This window comes from Chiloscyllium punctatum, chromosome 30, assembly GCF_047496795.1.
Source record: "Chiloscyllium punctatum isolate Juve2018m chromosome 30, sChiPun1.3, whole genome shotgun sequence".
NCBI lineage: Eukaryota > Metazoa > Chordata > Chondrichthyes > Orectolobiformes > Hemiscylliidae > Chiloscyllium > Chiloscyllium punctatum.
The window spans coordinates 5,130,340-5,152,448 of record NC_092768.1 but is presented as its reverse complement, the minus strand read 5'-3'; the positions used below and the strand labels follow the sequence as shown (position 1 = coordinate 5,152,448).

At 45.4% G+C, this 22,109-nt stretch overlaps 1 protein-coding gene across 3 annotated transcripts in view; it reads right to left on the bottom strand.

The window, feature by feature from the left end:
- Positions 1-14,342, bottom strand: part of LOC140455142 (uncharacterized) — a 48,425-nt gene extending 34,083 nt beyond the window's left edge. Inside the window, exons 1-2 of one of the 3 annotated variants that reach the window (XM_072549817.1) lie at positions 13,973-14,342; positions 6,488-6,793 (exon numbers count right to left, since the gene is read on the bottom strand). In XM_072549817.1, coding sequence (XP_072405918.1) covers positions 6,488-6,793; positions 13,973-14,063 — 397 coding nt within the window. In that variant the 5' untranslated portion in view covers positions 14,064-14,342. The remainder of the gene's footprint in view (positions 1-6,487; positions 6,794-13,972) is intronic. The other 2 variants (XM_072549816.1, XM_072549818.1) reach the window with 2 other exon arrangements.
- Between the last annotated feature and the right edge of the window lie 7,767 nt (positions 14,343-22,109).

Below are 22,109 nucleotides of genomic sequence, written 5' to 3'. Positions count from 1 at the left end.
GAGGGAAATGGGTCTGGGCGAGTTACTCTTCGGAGGGTCGGTGTGGACTTGTTGGGCCGAAGGGCCTGTTTCCACACTGTAGGGAATCTAATCTAATCTAATCTAAGAAAGGTGTAAAAGGTATTTGGAAGCGCTAGCTGTCGGACCACTGCTCCTCATCAGTTTCGAACTAAATCAAATTCTGGGGGAGCTGGGCGTTCGGATCACTCTGCAACTCAATCGATAGTGATTTAGTGGTCTCAACTCACCACCTCCCCAAGTTACCTGGAATCCCAATAGGTGGGAATGTGGGAAAAGGGGCTGGTTTCCAAACCACATTGCCAGTTTACGCTCTCAGCTACATGTTGGGGAATTCCCTCCCTTAACCTTGGTGGGCCCCTAAATATGACAGGAGGACAGACAGGTGGCCATCGAAAAAGGAGAAGAAAATGCAAGGTCATTCACTGGGAGAGAGAATAAACAGTGGGAGGGAAGCTAGAAACAAAAAAGTGTTGGAGAAACTCAGCAGGTCTGGCAGCGTCTGCGGAGAGAGAAAGCAGAGTCAATCCTTCAGGGATTCACCTTCAGCAATTTCTGTTCTCTTTTTAGCATCCTCAGTTCTTAGTTTTGTTTTAGTGGGTCAGGATGTACATTTAAAGCAAAAGACATGAGTCACCAGTGAATAACCAGCTATTAAAACAACACTTCCTGGAAAGGCAAGTGTGAGCATGTAAAGCTGTTCAACAATGGACCAAATATATTTGGGATAACATTAATAGAAGTGCAGAACAAAATAGCAAGAACATGGAGGCCCTGGCGAGGAGAAACAATAACAAGGCTGTTAAGTAATCGGTGTAGCTTTAGACAGTGAATCACAGTAAGGATGTGAAAATCAGTGTGGGCAGTCAGAAAACATAAAAGAACAACACCAGTCCCACCAAGACATACATTGACTAATGTCCTTTGGACAGTTACCCTGTTTATTGTGAAACCCATCTGTCCACTTGAATCTCCTCCACCATTCAACAGGCCATGTTGTGGCTGTAAGGACATTGGTTAGGCCATTTTTGGAATATTACATGCAATTCTGGTCTCCCTCCTATAGGAAAGATATTGTGAAACTTGAAAGAGTACAGAAAAGATTTACAAAGATGTTGCCAGGGTTGGAGGGTTTGAGCTACAGGGAGAGGCTGAACAGGCTGAGGCTGTTTTCCCTGGAGCGTCGGAGGCTGAGGGGTGACCCGAGAGGTTTATAAAGTCATGAGGGGCATGTTTAGGGTGAATAGAAAAGGTGTTTTCTCTAGGATGGGGAGTCCAGAACTAGAGGGCATAGGTTTAAGATGGAGGGGAGAAAAATTCAGAAGGGACCTGAGAGGGAGCTTTTTCACAGGGAAGGTTGTGTGGATATGGAATGAGTTGCCAGAGGAAGTGGTGGAGGCTGGTACAATTACAGCATTTAAAAAGCATCTGAATGGGTAAATAAATGGAAAAGGTTTAAAGAGCCCAGTGCTGGCAGGTGGAATGAAATGAGGTGTTATCTTCCTTATCTTCCACCTGGGCACCCTACAGCCCAGAGGGCTCAACACAAAATAACCTCCTTCCCGAACCCCCGACTCCTTTCCAGCCCCTCCCCTTCTCCTCCACTGCTCCCTGACACCAACCGGATTAATTCCTCCCATTGACCAACCAGGACGTACCCTCTACCTGTCTTCACCTATCCCCCACCTCACCACCCTGTCCCCGCCTCCCCCTTTATCTGCAGCTCCCTCCACACCCACCACTAGTCCTGAAGAGGAGTTGACATCTGAAACATTGTCTTCTGCATCTCCTGATGCTGCCTGGCTCGCTGTGTTCTTCCAGCCTCCTGCCTGTTTACTTTAGATTCCAGCATCTGCAGGTTTTCTGTCTGTGACCAAGATGGCAGACCTTTGGTATGAACACTTTCCTACCAGCTCCCCAAGTCCTTTGATCCACAAGAGACAAAAAAATTTTGAGTAGAAAACAGCCTTCAAAAGTATTCAATGATGAAGGCCCACACTAACTACTGGGGGCAGAGAATTCCAATGATCCACAACGCTTTGACTAAAGAAACTTTTCTTTATCTCAATTCGAAATTAATGTCCGCTACCTCGCATCTATGTTCCTGTGTTACAGCTTCCCGAACCAGTGATAACAGTCTCTCAGCATCTACCTTATCAAGCCTTTTCAGAATCTCGTATCTTTTCAGTGAACGTTCACTCATCCCTCTGAACTCTGTTGACCCATACAATATCCATGGTTTCAATGCCCATACTGCCTCAGTTGATTAAGTTGCCCCCTGAAGTGACAGAGTAAGCTAATCATTCAACCAAGTCAACTAGGGATGGAAAACAAGTGTTGACCACGCCACTGACCCCTACATCCCAAAGATAAATAAATCGATGTGAACCCACAGTACAGGAAAAGGACAGGGAGCATTCTAGAGTTAGAATAATCAATTGGGGAATGACCAATTTCAGTGGCTCCAGATTAGATCTGCCCTGAGTGAAACACACTGCCCCTTCTTCCGTTAGTGAAGAGGAGATCGTTGAGGTACAGTCAGGGTACATTCCCAGGGGTGGAAGAGTAGGGCAAACATATTCTTGGCTCTCTGGAAGACACAAGAGATAGCCCACTTTCTATGTGTCAGACAAGTTTAAGAAATAGGCTGAATATAGTTGGCTCAGAGGAGAAAGTGACTTTTTTTTAAAAAGGGAAGAGAAAAAGAGAAGAAAATGGCATCAAATATAAATGACTTTCCAAGTCTTCCACCATCTCATGAATATAAAACAGGGTTAAAGAGAAGAATGGGGCTGAGTTCAGGTCAACCAAAGGCATTTATACAAGGAGGAGGATTGTTAAATGGAATATTTTGCATCTGACCCTACCAGGGGAGAGATTACTCCCCTCGTCATAGCAACAGTGGATATTCAGGATGGGTTAAGAATTGAGAAAGTAGTATTAGAAACGAGTAAAGTAAAAGCTATGTTGTGAACTCCAGGACTGGGTGGAGCTGCATCCAAGGAGAAAGTGAGGACTGCAGATGCTGGAGATCAGAGCTGAAAAATGTGTTGCTGGAAAAGCAACAGGAAAAGGATTCCTGAAGAAGGGCTTATGCCCGAAACGTCGATTTTCCTGCTCCTTTGATGCTGCCTGACCTGCTGCGCTTCTCCAGCAACACATTTTGGAGCTGTATCCAAGTAAACATGGGGGAACATGGGCTGGAACTGACAGGGAGACTGGCCCGACGGTTCTTACACACACGACTGGTTCCCGAGGATTGAAGAACTTCAAATATTACGCTCTGTTCCAAATGAAAAGCTGCAACGATTAACTCAGGTTTACCAGTTTAACCACAATGGTGGGGGAGGAGGTAGAAATTATAACCCAGGATAAAATTGACAGTCACTTCAAGAAGGGGGGATTAATTTTTTTTTGATTCACTTGTGGGATGTGGGTTTTGTGGGTGAGCCAACATTGCCTGGGAAGGGAAATTAAAGAAAATCGACATCTGTTCATTAAAGAACACACGTTGTACAATTAATTTAATTGATATTTCTAAATATATTTGACAGGTTGCAAACTGAGTCATACAGCACATTCTGAATCCTAATCCTAACCATTAACTCAATCCTAACTCCAACCCTAACCTAACTCTACATTAATCTGAATAATAACTCAATAATAATAACTCAAATCCCAACCCTACCCTAATCTTAATCCTAACCCTAATTTGGTTTGACCAGTCCGTGTTGAACATAATCCCAAACTGCATTAGTCCCACCTGCCTGCTCCTGGCCCATATCCCTCCAAAACTTTTCCTATTCATGTACCAAGTGTCTTTTAAGTGTTCCTGAAGAAGGGCTTATGTCCAAAACGTCGATTCTCCTGCTCCTTGGATGCCGCTGTGTTTTTCCAGCACCACGTTTTTCAACTCTTTTAAGTGTTGTAACTGTACCCACTTTCATTACTTTCTCTGGAAGGTCATTTCACATGTGAACCACCAGCTGTGTAGAAAAAAAAACATTGCCCCTCACGTCTTCACTAAATCTCCCTCCTCTCACCAATAAAATTCCACCAGTCTTGAAATCCTCCCACCCTATGGTAAAGACATCGACCATTTATCCCCCTCATGATTTTATAAACCTGGGTGAGGTCACCTCTCAACACTCCAGTGAAACAAGTTCCAGCCTCTCTTTACAGTTCAAAGCTTCCATATGGGGCAACACCCCGATAAATCTCTTCTGAATCCGCTATAGCTTAACGAGATGTTTGATAAGGGGGCACAGAACAGACTTGTTCGCAAATTAGTGTGCAGAGGTCAGTGGCTGCTGGGATCCAGAGTAACAGGAAACAAGAGCAATGGTAACCTGTTCGCTTGTTGGAGTATAGTGTCATAGAGATGTACAGCATGGAAACAGACCCTTCAGTCCATCCCGTCCATGCCGACCAGATATCCCAACCCAATCTCGTCCCACCTGCCAGCACCCGGCCCATATCCCTCCAAACCTTTCCAGTGCATATACCCATCCAATTTACTGCCTTCTTCTGACACCCGTCACTTAATAGAATCCCTACAGTGTGGAAACAGGCCCTTTGGCCCAACATGTCCACACCCACCCTTCTCTTGATCACTATCAGTAACCTAGATTTGGATGGTACAGGGCATATTCTGCAGATGAAGCAGCATGGAAGTATCGGCAACTGCCATCAAGAGCAGGCGGATGGAACATTTTTTGTATAGAATCCCCACTGTGTGGAAACAGGCCATTTGGCCCAACAAAGCCACTCCAACCCTTCAAAGGGCATCCCACCCAGACCCATCTACCCACCTATCCCCGTAACCTTGCATTTCCCATGGCTCATGCACCCAAGCTGCACGTCCCTGGATATTATGGGGTAACTTCCCATGGCCAATCCACCTAACCTGCTAGACTGTGGGAGGAAACCTGAGTACCCAGCAGACACGGGGAGAATGTGCAAACTCCACAATAGCAGTCACCCGAGGCTGAATCGAACCCAGGTCCCTGGTGTTGTGAGGCAGCAGTGCTAATCACTGAGCCACCGTGCCCCTGATGGAATGGGAGCTGCCATGATGCTTAATCCTCGAGGACATCCTGGTTTTTGTTTCAATACAGGAGCTGGATATCTAACAGGGCTGGCTACTGGCAAACAAGGGTTACCTGCAACTGTGGCTGATGACTTCGCTATTGGATCCCATTGATGAAGGCAGAGTGTGGACAAAATACAGTCCATCCTTCAATTAGAGCCACCATGGAGCAGATGATAGGCCCGATGAATGATCGAACTGTTAATGGGAGAAATATTGCATTTCCTTCCGGACACTGCCCCAGCTGTGTGCAGTATAGTAGGCTGTCAAAATAGGGGTGGAGTGGGGGAATGGAGGGAGGGCGGTTGTGGGGTTGTGGGGTTGTGGGGGGGCGGGGGTGCTGTATGTGATGTGAGGCCAAAGTGCTGGGAGTATGGCAGCAATCTTCTGAGGAGGAAGATAAGGACATTGAGCAAGAAGAACATAGCATCAAATTACAAAAGGATACTGGCAGTGCAAAAGGAATGGGAGCAGTTGTGGCAGATAGAGCATAGTGCAAGCGTGACTTTATCCATTTTCGATATAATGAATTGTGCCACTAGACCAACAAACCCGAAATGTCGATTTGCCTGGTCCTCCGTTGCTGCCTGACCTGCTGTCCATTTCCAGCACCACACTAATCTTCACATAATGAATGCTTTTTCATCCTGTTAAGTGGCTTTACATAAGGAATGCTTTTCCACCTCGTCGACCCATTACCCTTGCCTCCAACACCTCATTGTTTACTGCAAGTTCTTAGCTGATCCAAATCATGCTAGCTGAGCCTTTGTCCCACACAACCCAAACTCTTTCCCTACCTGCTCACACCTTGTACACTTTCTCAGGAGGACAAGGATGCAGAAGTCAGGTTGGAGTTATACAAAACCTTGGATAGACCCCACTCGGAGTACAATGAGTAGATCTGAACACCATGTCCTTAGGAAGGACATATTGGCCTCAGAGGGAGTGCAGGTTCTTTTTGATAGTTCTTCTCTATTTAAAAAGCAGCTACCTGACATCTAGTTCAATACTCAGGCATAATTTAAGCTCATAATTGTGAAATTAGATCCAAGCCATTTATGCTGAAGTCAGCGAAACATCTTACCATTACATCGAGAAAGAACAGTGAAATTCTACTGTCGGTGACTGTGGCTACTGGGTCAATTGGGATTTGCAAGACAGAGGTCAATAGGAATTTCTGAGAGGTGATGAATCTGGAAGTTACGGGACCAGGACAGGTAAAGGAAGGTTTGACCTAGTACACACCAACCATGATTTAACAGACTGACAAAACAGATTTGAGGGGCTGAATAATCTTGTCCTTAATCTGCAATATTCTAAATAGTTCATATGTTGAAATGGGCATCAGTTTCAAAGCAGTAACGTATTGAAATCACTTACCAATGATTTTCAAGTCTGTAGTCCATTTCTTTTCTCCATCTACGCTTATGGTAAAAACACCTTGGTCACTGGGTTTTAAATTCTTTAACATCAGAGACCCATTTGATGCATTAAAATGCAAGCGAGATCTAAAGTGTTCATATGGTTCAGCTAGAGTGTGATTTGGCACGTAATCCAGAATATTTACACTGTGCCCATTGCTGCCAACGTAAACCCATAAAACTTCACTCTTGCTGAGATTAGCTCCATATTCAGGATCCAGTAAAACTGATGAACCAATAGCACCAAACGTATGGTCCTTTTCAGCTGAACAACATGAAAAACAACAAAGTTCCTCTTTTAAGCTGCGGTAACAACAAAATATAATATCAAATATCATGAAGGAAAACTAGCACAAAAGTAAAAGGGGACCCCACATTCCAACCCTCCTCCAAAATAAGTGGCAGGGAGTACATGGCTCTTCCACTTTCTATCCAGTAGCTAAAATGGCAGGGAAGGGGCAGTGGTAAGGATATCAATGGGATGGGAACTGAGATCTCTGCAGACAAATGTGATTTTGTGTTAGGCAGGCTATATAAAATATGGGACTTCTAAACTATGGGCTTGGAAGGTGAAGGACTAAAGGGTCAGGGGTTGTTTCGAGAGGTTGGGTATCCTGTTGAAGTATGAGCTATAAGTTGGATAGGTTCCTGGGATATCTCTGGGCGAGATGGGCTGCCCTTGGGGAGGAGTGAGGTGTCTTTTGGGGGTGTCAAAAGTAGACAATAACGTGTGAATAAAGTCAAAAACTTATTAGAATGGTCAAGCTCATCACATCAGCATCAAAAGCTCGAGGAACTTAAAATTCCGATCACTCCACTACTTTTCATCATTTATACAAATAATTTGGATGTGAGCATAAGAGGTACAGTTAGTAAGTTTGCAGATGACACCAAAATTGGAGGTGTAGTGGACAGCGAAGAAGGTTACCTCAGATTACAACAGGATCTTGACCAGATGGGCTGAGAAGTTGCAGATGGAGTTTAATTCAGATAAATGCGAGGCGCTGCATTTTGGTAAAGCAAATCATAGCAGGACTTATACACTTAAAGGTCATGGGGAGCATTTCTGAACAAACAGACATTGGAGTGCAGGTTCATAGCTCCTTGAAAGTGGAGTCGCAGTTAGATAGGGTGGTACGTGTATGGAATGAGCTGCCAGAGGAAGTGGTGGAGGCTGGTACAATTGCAACATTTAAAAGGCATCTGGATGGGTATATGAATAGGAAGGGTTTGGAGTGTTATGGGCCAGGTGCTGGCAGGTGGGACTAGTTTGGGTTGGGATACCTGGTCGGCATGGACGGGTTGGACCGAAGAGTCTGTTTCTGTGCTGTACATCTCTATGACTTGAAAAGAAATTGTGTTTATTAAAACAAAGTGCTTGCAATTTTACTCTGTCTGTGGAGAAAAGCCTGAGGATCATCACTACTGAATTCAAGGAGCGACACTCCTTCATCAGGTGATAGTGGAGGGCTCGATCGTAACACAGAATTTATCGCAAAAATTTGCAGTGTGATGTAACTGAAATTATACATTGAAAAATTGATTGTCTGTTAAGGCTTTCATCTGTTAGAGTACAGTGATAGTTTATTCTAACAGATGAAAGGCTTAACAGACAATCAATCAATTCTTCAATGTATAATTTCAGTTACATCACACTGCAAATTTTTGCTATAAATTCTGTGTTACGATCGAGCCCTCCGCAATCACCTGATGAAGGAGCGTCGCTCCGAAAGCTAGTGCTTCCAATTAAACCTGTTGGACTATAACCTGGTGTTGTGTGAATTTTTAACTTTGTACACCCCAGTCCAACACCGGCATCTCCAAATCAGAATTAAAGGAACTGATTTCATAACCTTCCATTATTAATGAGGAGAGTCCACATCCTGATTGACAGCTTCAATGTTTATCCCCTTTAAATGCCTTGATTGGTTGGCAGGTTTGAAATGCTATTGGGCATCTTTGACCAAGAAGGTCGACATATTTGTCCAACTCCTCTGCTAATTAACAATCTAACATTAACGATCTCGATAAGGGAATGGAGGGCATTCTGGCTCAGTCTGCAGACGATACAAAGATGGGTGGAGGGACAGGTAGCACTGAGGAGGCGGGGAGGCTGCAGAAGGATTTGGACAGGTTAGGAGAGCGGGCAAAGCACTGGCAGATGGATTACAACGTGGGAAAGTGGGAGGTCACTTTCCCACACAGTAGTGAGAAGTGATAGGAAGAAGAAATGGACTATTTTCTAAATGGAGAGAAAATTTAGAAGAAAGAAGTGCAAAGAGACTTGGGAATTCTAGGATTCCCTCAAGGCAAACTTCCAGGTCGAGTCAGTAGTTAGGAAGGTAAATGCAATGATGGCATTTATTTTGAGAGGACTTGAATATAAAAGCAGAGATGTACTTTGGAGGCTCTATAAAGCTCTGGTCAGACCACATTTGGAGTATTGTGTGCAGTTTTGGGCCCCATATCTCAGCAAGAATGTATTGGCCCTGGAATGTGATCAGAGGAGGTTCATGAGAATGGTACCAGGAATGAAAAGCTTAACATATGAGGAACGTTTGAGGGCGCTGGGTCAATACTTGATGGAATTTAGAAGGATTTGGGGGGGGGGGGTAAAAAGTTAATTGAAACATACAGAATACTGAATGGCCTGGGCACAGTAGATGTTGGGAAGGTGTTTCCATTGATAGGAGAGACTAGGACCTGAGGGCAGAACCTTTGAGTAAAGGGAAGACGTTTTAGAATGGAGAGAAGGAGAAACTTCCTCAGTCAGAGAGTGGGGAATCTGTGGAATTCATTGTCTTAGAAGGCTGTGGAGGTCAGGTCATGGAGCATATTGAAGACGGAGATAGATAGGTTTGTGAGTATCAATGGGAAGGCCAGAGAATGGGGTTGAGAAACCTATCAGCCATGTTTGAATGGTGGAACACACTCAATGGGCTGAATGGCCTAATTTCTGCTCATATGTCTTATGGTCTAATTTTGGTTCACTATTACTACTTCCCTAGCCTCATTCACCAAGGAATGTGTTCTCTATGCCTATCTCTTTCTTTTTGTTGAAAATATTTAAAGAAGCTCTTATCATCCATTTTTTCTGGTTTGCCCTTATCTTTTATTTTCTCTGCCTTTTTTTTGGTCATTTATTGTTTCCTTAGAAATTATTCCCAATCCTTTCACTTACCACTAGGTTTTACCCCATCGCATGCATTTTTCATTTCCTTTCAATATGATACTGTATTTTCCTTAACTTCACCTGGTTAATCACGATTAGTCTATGCCCTTTCGAGAATCCCTCGTCCTCACTGGGATATTTCTTAGTTGCAAGGCATGATTTATTTTCTAAAACAGCTGCCATTGTTCCCTTACCTATCTTTTCTGCTAAATTCCTTTCCCCGTACACTCCATCCGACACTGCCCTCACTTCTGAATTAGCCATTTTTGAATTTAACACAATTGTTTCTGACCCAAGTTTCTCACCTCTCCTGAACACAAAGAAAATATAAGAAAATAAGAACAAATAAGAAAAAAAATGAAAGAAATTGATGGGGTAGGTACTGTGTCCTCTGGTCAGAGAGCAAAGTTCAAGAAGGCAAACTAGTAAACTGAAACAAAGCTTTTGGGAACCTGGTCACAGTTTTCTCCACACTCTCACACTCACACAAAATCTGTTCAAAAACTGGAAATCAATTGAAAATTTCCAAACTGTGATTGATGAATTTTGCTAGACAGCATTAAGGGTTAGGGTGCTGTTACAGTACAGAACAATGAGAGGTCCCTGGTACATACCCAAGTACCCCCGCAATGCCTTTATGCCGAGGTGGCATGGTGGCTCAGTGATTGGCGTTGCTGCGTCACAGCGCCGGGGACCCGAGTTCGATTCCAGCCTCGGGCAACTGTCTGTGTGGAGTTTGCACATTCTCCCCGGGTCTGCGTGGCTTTGCTCCGGGTGCTCCGGTTTCCTCCCACAGTCCGAAGATGTGCAGGTCAGGGTGGATTGGCCATAGACAATAGACAATAGGTGCAGGAGTAGGCCATTCAGCCCTTCAAGCCTGCACCGCCATTCAATATGATCATGACTGATCATAGGGAATGTCGAGTAATAGGATAAGGGAAAGGATCTGGGTGGGTTACTCTTCGGAGGGTCGGTGTGGACTTGTTGGGCTGAAGGGCCTGTTTCCACACTGCAGGGATTCTGTGAATCATTATCAAACTGAATAGCAAGGACGATCTCATGGGCTATATAACTTACACCCGTTAAAATTACTTCCATGTGTAAAATCTATCCTCGGTCGGACTCTGTCTCTAACCATTTCTAGATCTATAACTTTACGAATAGGGCATTTCTCCAGTTCTGGTTTTTGCACACCCCTGATTTCCCACCCCTTAGCACCCACAGTTCCAATTTCACACTGCCTGCCTGTAGGCCCCAAGCTCCGACATCCCTTCCAATAAAGGGTGCAGACAAAAGGCAGGTGACGAGAGCCAGTTATCTCACCGTCTGCAGTTGGGAAAACGCTGGAGACGATCATTAAAAGGAGAATGAGTGAGAAACCAGGACAGAAAGGTCAGGCGCAACATGGTTTCTGATACAGAAGGTCATGCTTGGCAAACTTACTGGAGCCCTTGCAGGATGTAACAAGCGCAGTGGATGGAGGGGAACAGGTGGATGTTATAAACTTGGTTCTCCAGAAGGCGTTTGATAAGGTGCTGCATAAAAGACTCACCCATAAGATCAGAATGCACGCGGTTGCGGGGAATGTACTGGCAATGGATAGCGGACTGGCTAACCAATAGAAACCAGAGAGTTAGGATAAATGGGTGTTTCTCTGGTTGGAGATCAATGGTGAGCAAGGTGCCACAGGGGTCAGTGCTGGGCTAGCAACTGTTCATGACCTACATAAATGATTTGGACGAGGAGACAGAGGGTAATGTATTCAAGTTTGCTGATTACTCTAAATTGAGCAGAAAGGCAAAATTGGGCAGAGGATTTGGAGGGTCTGCAGAGTGATTTGGATAGGTTAAGTGAGTGGGAAAGGGTCTGGTAGACTGAGTACAATGTTGGGAAATGTGAGGTTATCCACTTTGGAAGTAAAAATAGTCGGTCAGTGTATTATCTAAATGGGGAAAGCTTGCAGTATGCTGTTGTGCAGAGGGATTTAGGAGCACTCATACATGAATCACTAAAAGTTCATTTGCAGGTGCAACAGGCAATCAGGAAGGCAAACGGAATATTAACTTTCATTGCTACAGGGATTGAATTTAAGAGCAGGAAGGTACTGCTGCAATTGTACAAGGTGTTGGTGAGGCCACACCTAGAGTATTGTGCACAGTTCTGGTCTCCTTACTGGAGGAAGGATATACTGGCCTTGGAGGTGGTGCAGAGGAGATGTCCCAGGTTGATTCTGGAGATGAGGGGGTTACCCCATGAGGGAAGGTTGAGTCACTGGGGATTGTACTCGCTAGAATTTAGAAGAATGAGAGGGGATCTTATAGAAACCTATAAAATTATGAAAGGGACAGACAAGATAAAGCAGGCAAGTTGTTTCTACTGGTGGGTGAGACTAGGACGAGGGACATGGCCTCAAGATTAAGGGGAATATATATAGGACAGAGGTGAGGAGGAACTGCTTTTCCCAGAGAGGAGTGGATCTATGGAATTCTCTGCCCAAGGAAGCAGGGAAGACAGCTTCATTAAATATATTCAAGAGAGAGTTGGATGGGTTTTTGCACAGTAGGGGGAGTTAAGGGATAATGCAGGTAGGAGGAGCTGAGACAATGGATGATCTCAATTAAAGGTGGAGCAGGCTCAATGGGTCAAGTAGCCAACTCCTGCTTCTATTACTATGAAACTATACACATGCCCATCCCATAAACGCCACGTGTCGGATCGGAGCTTCCGCCCACTTCAGCGGGCACGCTGACACCATTCCCAGCACGGAATTTGGTTTTGGAACGCCACGTACAGACCAAGAAAATTCACACAGAATAAAACAAAATTACGTACATTGAATGTAGAGAAAATTTGCAACTTATCTCCCTAAATCCTGCTCATCCTGAGAATAAGACCATCCAACACAGGAGTAGAGGTAGGCCATTCAGCCCATCGAGTCTGTTCCGCCATTCAATAAGGTCACGCTAATCTGGTAACCCTTATACCCACTGTCCTGTCTGGATTCTCTTGCAGATTGAAAATCTGTCCGTCTCAGCCTTGAATATATTTTGCAATCCAGCCCTGACATCCCTGTGGTAAAGAATTCCACAGATTCTCTACGGTCAGAGTGAGAGGGGAAATTCATTCTCATCTCTGTCTTAGGGCAGCCCAGTGTCTCAGTGGTTGGCACTACTGCCTCACAGTGCCAGGGACCCGGGTTCAATTCCTGCCTCAGGCGACTGTCTGTGTGGAGTTTGCACATTCTCCCCGTGTCTGCGTGGGTTTCCTCCGGGTGCTCCAGTTTCCTCCCACAGTCCAAAGATACATAGGTTAGGGTGAACTGGCCATGCTAAGTTGTCCAGTGTTAGGTGTGTTGGTCAGGGGTAAATGCAGGGGAATGGGTCTGGGTGGTTACTCTTCGGAGGGTCGGTGTGGACATGTTGGGCCGAAGGGCCTGTTTCCACACTGTCGGGAATCTAAATGTGCGATCCCTTATTCTGCGCGGATGCCCTCTGATCCTTGACTCCCTCAGAAGAGGGAAACAACCATCAAAGTGCCAAGAGGCAGGTCTGGAAGTTGAAAAGGGAGGTACAGAGGCAAATTCATACCAGGAGAGTGGGCATACCTGAAGGTATATTCACTAGCAGTGAAGCTGTTAAACCTGGGGACATTCAGGAGGGCAGAACTGGAGGAGAACAGACATCAGACACTGAGCCAGCAACTTTCAATTGGCCATTTCCAATTTGGGATAAAAGGAGAAGACAGCACAACAAATTCTCCAAAGTTGGTTAGGGGATTGAAATCTCCCGATCTCTCTGCTGCCAGTCTGCGTTATAGAGTCTGTAACTGTAACTGCATGTACCACGTTAAAAAGAGAAAATAAAATCACACAACACCAGGTTATAGTCCAACAGCTTTAACTGAAAGCACTAGCTTTCGGAGCGCTGCCCCAAATCATTCCGGCACCACTTCCTCGAGAAGTCCATTCACTAACAACTCTCAATGCAAAACCAAAGTTGCCCCGAGCGTCAAAAATCTTATTCCACTCTCCTTCAAGATCTGTCTCCCCAGGGGAAAGCCAACTGCCTTTCACCTTATTCTCATGGTTTTGCCAACCTGTTTAAGGTCACATCTAAACTTCTTACACCGCAGGGACTAACAAAAACAAGCCCTGCCCTTCGAACCCAAACCCCTTTACCTTACCGTACCCTCCCGGGGGGCGGGGGTAGGAAACCCAGCTCAGATTCCCCCCCCGGACCCTGCCCTGGTTTTAAGCCGCTTTCCCCGGCTCACCTTCCGTGTCGAGGGGCCGGAGAAGGAATCCCGAGAAGAGGAGAGCAACCGGCAGCACCCATCGGGCGTTCATCCGGAGGGACACCGCCATCCCCCACCCGAAAGCTCCCAGAGCCGGCCAATTGTAATGTCAAGGCGAGGTTGGATTTGGAGATTCCTCCCTCCGCCAGTCTCAAGATCCGCCCTCCCAAAACTTGGACTGTGGGCCAATTGAAAGTTGTTGCAAAAGCGGAAGATGTCGCTTTGGATCGTTCGAGCACAAAAAGCGGAAGTCAGGGAAAGCTTTATTTTCTAATATTGTCTGTCAAATTGGGCACAACCTGGAGTTGCCCTCATTAGTTCTCGTAACCCACTGGCATAGTTGGTGCTTGACTTGAAGTCTGATTGAGGGAGCCTGTGGTGGTCTAGTGGTTAGCGCTGCTGCCTCACAGAGCCAGGGACCCCGGTTCGATTCCCAATCTTGGGCGACTGTTTGCGTGGAGTTTGCACATTCTCCCTGTCTATGATTGCATAACCTCAAAAGTAAAAGGACTGAAAAGTACGAGATGTATGGAATGAGCTGCCCGAGGAAGTGATGGACTCTGGTACAATTGCAACAGTGAAAAGGCAGCCGGATGGGTATATGAAGGGGAAGGGTTTGGAGGGATATGGGCCAGGTGCTGGCAAATGAGACTAGAGTAGGTTTGGATATCTGGTTCCTGATATCTGAAAGGTCTGGTTCCATGCTGTGTATCTCTGCGCCATGAAGTTATCCAAGCCTCCTCCTCAGCGGAGCTGTACTCCTACAAGTGGATTTGTGATTTCTCCCCCCAGGGAAGGGATGAAAAACAGGGAGCTTTAGCCGTGAGCTTCGTGTGTTCATGGTCTGACATTCCAGTGGGTGAGAACGATTTGAGTGGCCTCTTTATTATGCTGCACCTCCACTCTCCTTTTTCTTTTAGCACTGCCTGTGTGGAGTTTGCACATTCTCCCCGTGTCTGCGTGGGTTTCCTCCGGGTGCTCCGGTTTCCTCCCACAGTCCAAAAATGTGCAGATGAGGTGAATTGGCCATGCTAAATTGCCCGTAGTGTTAGGTGAAGGGGTAAGTGTAGGGGTATGGGTGGATTGCGGGTCGGTGTGGACTTGTTGGGCCGAAGGGCCTGTTTCCACACTGTAGGTAATCTAATCTAATCTAATTGAACCTCCCCCTTTCATCGTTGAAAGTCCTATGTAAGATCTTATCTCCATTCTACTGTGCCCTGTGTCACCCTATGGTCTTGTGCTCCCAGCTTTATACATACAGCAGCTATTGCTTCCCATACCTCAGCAGATCACCCTGACGTCTTGTGTTTGTAACTGTTAAAATATTCCTGCTGATGGGGTGTAGATTTCCCAACTATAGAGATCTGCAAAACCTTAAAATTGTACCAGTTTTGACCACTCTCATTGACATCCGTGTACACGTGTGAGCGTTTCATTTAACTCCCTGCTATGCATGCTCCTGGAGTAGACTGATGGGGCCATGATTGGCCAAGTTGGATTTTTACAATTGTTGGGCAGATGCTAGTGCTGTAAGATGTACTGGAGCAGCTTGGGTAGGGGTGTGACAAGTCATGGCTCATATCCCTTGCAATATTCCGTGTTTCCAACCAGTTTTGATATCACATGGAGTCAAGCGATTTGGCTGAAGATTGGCATCTGTAATGCTAGGGTGCACTGGAAGAGACTGAATTCCCCTGTCCCTCACCTCTTCCAACTCTAACCCTCTGCCTGCACCTGAATAATATCTGATTCCAACCCCCTACACACACAGACACGGGCACACACAGACACAGACAGACACACAAACATGCTCTCTCTCTCACACACACACACACACTCTCTCTCTCTCTCTCACACAGAAACGCTCTGTGCTCTGTCTCTCACACACACAGACACACACGCTTGCGCACACACACACACAAAGATACACTCTCTCTCACACGCTGTCTCTCTCTCTCACACACACACACACACACTACTATACAATAGAGATCCCTTGGTTTGTAGCAAAACTTGGCAGTTGAAAATCCTTGGTATTTCCTTTCTGCAAAAGGCGAGATGCCCAACAGCCATCAACAGCACAGTGGGTTGAAAAGTTATGACTGTTCTTCACAGGCTGTTCTTTCAACTCTGAAACGTTTAGAACTCTTGAAAGCAAGTAGTAACATAATTTTCCTTTCCCAGCCTGGAGAGCTGAATTATTTTTTAGTAAAGCATAAAATTCAAAACACATCAAGTGCTGGAAACCGAAATTAAAAACACAAATGGTCAGAAAGGAGAATTAAAGGTTAAAAGGTTAATAATGTTGCTGTCCCCACATGATGAATTTGCAGCATTTCCTGCTTTTTATTGCTGAGTAATGTTTCTATTTACACCGTCACACAGACCCTTTGGAAATTACCGTTTCCCAAACTAAATTAGTTCCATTTTCCTGTGTTTAGTCCATATCCTTCTAAACCTTTCCTATTCATGTTCCTGTCCAAATGTCTTTTAATTATTGTAACTTTACCTCCAACTACCACTTCCTCTGGCAGTTCATTCCACATGAGATCCACCCTCTGTGTGAAAATGTTCTTCTCTAACCTTAAAATTGTGCTGTCTCCCACTCTGGGGAAAAGATCTTCGCTATTCACCTTATCTCCACCCCTCACGATTTTATAAACCTCTGTAAGGTCAGCCCCTAACCTCCTAGGCTCCAGTGAAAAAAAGACCCAGGCTTTTCAGCCTCTCTTTCAAACTCAAACAGTCATAGAGTCATAGAGATGTACAGCATGGAAACAGACCCTTCGGTCCAACTTATCCATGCCAACCAGATATCCCAACCCAATCTAGTCCCACCCTGGCAACGTCTTTGTCAATTCTTTCTGCATCCTTTCCAATTTAATATTACCCAGAGGTGTACACAGTATTCCAAAAGTGGACTTGTTGGGCCGAAGGGCCTACAGTTTCCACACTGTAGTGTGGGATGTGGGAGAAATATTGTTTCTTCTGCACTTCCATTTTACAAAGTAAATGAACTCACACCAGTGTGTAGTTGCTTTAGCCAAGAGCTGAGTCAACAAGAATGGAAACGATGTGGAGGAAATACATAATTTTTTTTGTATTAGCTAAAATTGTATGGCAGAATGAAACGTATCAGCAAAACAATGGTAGATGTTACGGGCGAATAGATAAGATGTTGTGAGGGGATGAAGTTAAGCTCGATATGCCTGTCCAAACAGTAGGTATAAACATCTGTTTCCCACTTTTACAGAGACACAGGAACAAACCTCAATTAAAAGGGTCATAAGGATCAGGGGAAGGTACAGATGGAGGGAGTAAATAATGGTGAAGAAAGAATATGCCTAACATTGACCTACAGCGGGATGAGGTCAAACGGCCTTGTGAGGCCAGAAATAAGCATTTTGTCACAGACAAGGCTGGATAAGGCAAGAAATAAACAGGAGTAATGGGGCAAGTCTTAGGGAAGTGGAGAATGTAAACAGGAGAGGAGCAATGTAAAACAAAAGAAATCAAATTACTTAAATATTGTGTATGAATTGAATTTGGGTTGTGTATGTCCTCTGCCTTATCGGCACTAAACATCACACCCTCTTGCAAGTGTGAAATAAATGACACTACTGATTCAGATCTTGTCTTGGACTGAGGTTATTGAAGTGAGTGAGCTTTGTTTCTCACAGTAGGGATTCTAATTCTAAAAGATCTTGCAAAACCGCAACATGATCTTTCACTTCCTGTCATAGTTTGACTATAATCCCTGATCCTACTTGCAACACGCTTAAGAAGCCCTCTGGATTGTTTCTTCCCCTTGGGGACAATCTGCTCTCAGCTCTGGCCAGAGGAGGCACGTGTCTATTTGAGAATGGTATCTTTGCATTTCAGTGCAGCTCTGAGCTCTATAAGCATAGTCCTCAGATCAGAGTGTGCACAGCAATTCCAGTAAAGAGCCATTGTCCCTGAAATGTCACGCAGCATAGATTTTCTTGGAATCAGTTTTGCTGCTCGCCTCTGCTCCTTTTGTTTTAGGAATGGGGACAGCAGCTCATTCCTGATACACACCACTGATTCTAGTCAACAGTCACATGCCTCTGCATTAGCTCAATCTGTTGCATGCCAAGGTTCTGCATGAGTCATGGTTCATGACCCCACCCCCGCAAGGAAACCAGAGTGCAGATTCATGATATTTGACTATTTTTTAAAAAGTTTCTACCCGTCCCTGTCATATCTCCTACTCCCCTGAGGATATCCCATTACCCCCGCCACAATTTCCACATCGCAGGATGCATATACTTCTTCATATCCTCCAAATCTCAGGCCTCATTTCCATTAACCCTCCCCAAACCAAGTCCATATCTTCCATCCTCCCTCAAATCTCACAGCCTCCTCATAGTTCACCGGTGGCACAGTGGCTCAGTGGTTAGTACTGCTGCCTCACAGTGCCAGGGAGCCGAGTTCGATTCCAGCCTCAGGTGACTTAGGACATACTACTAGAGGTGATGGAAGTCATGAGGATAAAAACATTAGCATTAAGGTGCTTTGCCTGAATGCTCGTAGTATTCGTAACAAAGTAGATGAGTTAACGGCACAAACCATCGTGAATGATGATAATGTGGTAGGCATCACAGAGACTTAATTGTAGGGGTTCAGGGTTGGCAGTTAAACATCCAAGGATTGAAAACTTATCGAAAAGACAGGGAGGTGGACAGAGGGGGTGGGGCAGCCTTATTAGTTAAGAATGAAATTAAATCTATGGCACTGAATAACATAGGGTCAAATGATGTGGAGTCTTTGTGGGTGGAGTCGAGGAACCACAAAGGCAAAAAAACCATCATGGGAGTTATGTACAGACCTCCCGGCAGTGGTCAGGACCGGGGTGCAAGATGTACCGGGAAATAGATAGGGCACGTCAGAAAGCCAAGGTCATGGTGACCATAGGGGACTTCAATATGCAGGTGGACTGGGTGAATAATGGTGCCGATGGATCCAAAGAAAGGGAATTAATGGAATGCTTACAGGATGGCTTTTTGGAACAGCTTGTGTTGGAGCCCATAAGGGAGCAGGCTATTCTGGACTAAGTTCTATGTAATGAGCCAGACTTTATAAAGGATCTTAAAGTAAGGGACCACTGAGGAGGTAGTGATCATAATATGGTAGAGTTTAGTCTGCAGTTTGAAAGAGAGAAGGCAAAATCAGATGTAATGGTGTTACAGTTAAACGAGGGCATGAGAGAGGAACTGACGAAAATCGACTGGAAGCAGAGCCTAGTGGGGAAGACAGTAGAGCAACAATGATAGGAGTTTCTGGATGTAATTGAGGACATAGTACAGAAGTTCATCCCAAGGAAAAGAAAGATTATCCGGGGGGGGGGGGGAATTAGACAACCATGACTGACAAAGGAACTCAGGAAATGTAACACAGACTAAGAGAGAGCCTACAAAATGGCCAAGAGCAGTGGAAAATCAGAAGATTGGGAAGACTACAAAAACAAACAGAAGATAACAAAGAGAGAAATAAGGAAGGAGAGGATCAAATATTAAGGTAAGCTAGCCAGTAATATTAGAAATGATAGTAAAAGTTGCTTTCAATATGTAAAAAACAAATGAGAGGCAAAAGTAGAAATTGGGTCGCTCCAAATTAATGCAGGAAGACTAGTGCTGGGAGATAAGGAAATGGCTGAATAACTTAATAAATACTTTGTGTCAATCTTCACAGTGGAAGACATGAGTAACATCCCAACAATTAAGGAGATTCAAGGGGCAGAGTTGAGTATGGTAGCCATTACAAAAGAGAAAGTGCTAGAAAAGCTAAAAGGTCTAAAAATCGGCAAATCTCCTGGCCCCAATGAGCTACATCTGAGAGTACTGAGGGAGGGGGCTGAGGAAATAGCGGAGGCGTTGTTTGTGATCTTTCAAAAATCAGTGGAGTCAGGGAAAGTCCCAGATGATTGGAAAATCACTATTGTAACCCTCTTGTTCAAGAAAGGATCAAGACAAAACATAGAAAATTATAGGCCAATTAGCCTAACCTCAGTTGTGTTCTAAAATCCATCATTAAGGATGAGATTTCTAAATTCTTGGAAGTGCAGGGTCAGATTAGAACAAGTCAGCATGGATTTAGTAAAGGGAGGTCGTGCCTGACAAACCTGTTGGAATTCTTTGAAGAGGTAATAAGTAGATCAGACCAGGGAAACCCAGTGGATGGTATCTATCTAGACTTCCAAAAGGCCTTTGATAAGGTGCCTCACGGGAGGCTGCTGAGTAAGGTGAGGGCCCATGGTGTTTGAGGTGAGCTACTGGCATGGATTGAGGATTGGCTGTCTAACAGAAGGCAGAGAGTTGGGATAAAAGATTCTTTTTCAGAGTGGCGTAGGGTGGTGAGGGAGTGGCGATGGAGGAGGCCAAGGACCTGCATGTCCTCGGCAGAGTGGGAGGGGGAGTTGAAATTTTCAGCCACGGTGTGGTGGTGTTGATTGGTGCGGGTGTCCTGGAGATATTACCTCACCACCTGACGCCTGGAGGGAGAACGCCTCATCTTCCGCCTCGGAACCCTTCAGCCCCAGGGCATCAATGTGGACTTCACCAGTTTCTTCATTTCCCCTCCCCCCGCCTTACCCCAGTTCCAACCTTCCAGCTCAGCACTGTCCTCATGACCTGTCCGACCTGCCAATCTCCCTTCCCACCGATCTACTCCACCCTCCTCTCTGACCTATCACCTTCACCCCCCCACCTCCATCCATCTACTGCACTCCCAGCTCCCTTCTCCCACACACCCTCCGATTTATCTCTGCACCCCTGAGGCTTCCAGCCTCATTCCTGATGTAGGACTCCTGCCCGAAACATCGATTTTCCTGCCTCTTGGATGCTGTGCATTTCCAGCACCACTCTAAACTCCAGCATCTGTGTCCTCATTTTCGCCTGACAGGGTTTATTTTCATCCCGAACTCACCTCATGAACAACCGATCCCACAGCTTAGGCAACTCTCTCTTGTCCAATGTAGCCTGATTCTTCCACTCCACATAACTGGAACTACTCAGCGTCTCTGGGATATCTCTGAATACCCTGGGATCCCTGGCACGCGTGCAAATAAAAAGGGCCATTGTGCACCCAGGTCAAGCACAGTCAGTCTAGAACTGTACTTGTAATATTTGCCCTGGACAAGACTGGTTAAGGGGGTGGGGGTTTACTGTTCCACTTTGCAGGCAGTGACCTGGAGGTGCTGGGAGATGGAATGTGCACGGGAGGGATTTCCTCCACCCCCGGGGCACTTGTGAAGGCCACAACATCAGACATTTGCTGTCTGCTCTGAGGTTACTATCCCCACTCTGCCAGGCTAAGTGTCCCCATATTCTCTCTGCTACCCCTCACTCACTCTGTACCTACCACTGCACAAGCCTTCCACCTTGCCCCATGCTGTACCCCTCTCACCATTACACAGAGGATCTTCCCTCACTCACCCCGACCCTGCTCCACCACTGACCCTGAATGCGGTCCACCCAGACACTCACCACCTTTCCCCAACCCGCACCAGCACCAACACCTGTGCCTCCCACACTTACTTAACTCGTTCCCTCCCTTTCTCTCATTCCAAGAGAAAGCAGCCCAGAACAGGTTAGAAACAGTTGAGACGCATGGTGAGCTGCCTGAACTTTGGGGAAAAATAAATCTTGTGCCGAATCCTTTAAAACAAAATAGTCAGGAGAGGAGACCTTGAGCTTTTATTCCATGGCCATCTTCGTTCAGAGCAAAGAATAACACAATTCCAATGAAATACAGAGCATTCACAAGTTATATAGTACAATATAAGCCCACGCAACCTCGGGACACTTATAAGGTTCCCATACATTGTCCAGACCTACGTGTCTTAACGTCTTCAAAACTGAACGTTACCTTACACTCCAGGTTTAGCTGGGCTCGAATAACCAATAAGGGACAGACAGCAACAACTTAATAGCACTGAGGAGCCAAGACAGCCTGCAGCTGCAGGGTCAGGCTGATCAAAGCAGAATGCCTCAGCCAGGTCTCAGACGGCACTATGACCAACAGGCTAGACATCTTACTGCAAAAATCGCTTTGTGACAAAATGGCAGTTTTGTGTCCATGTTGGTCAATTCTTCCA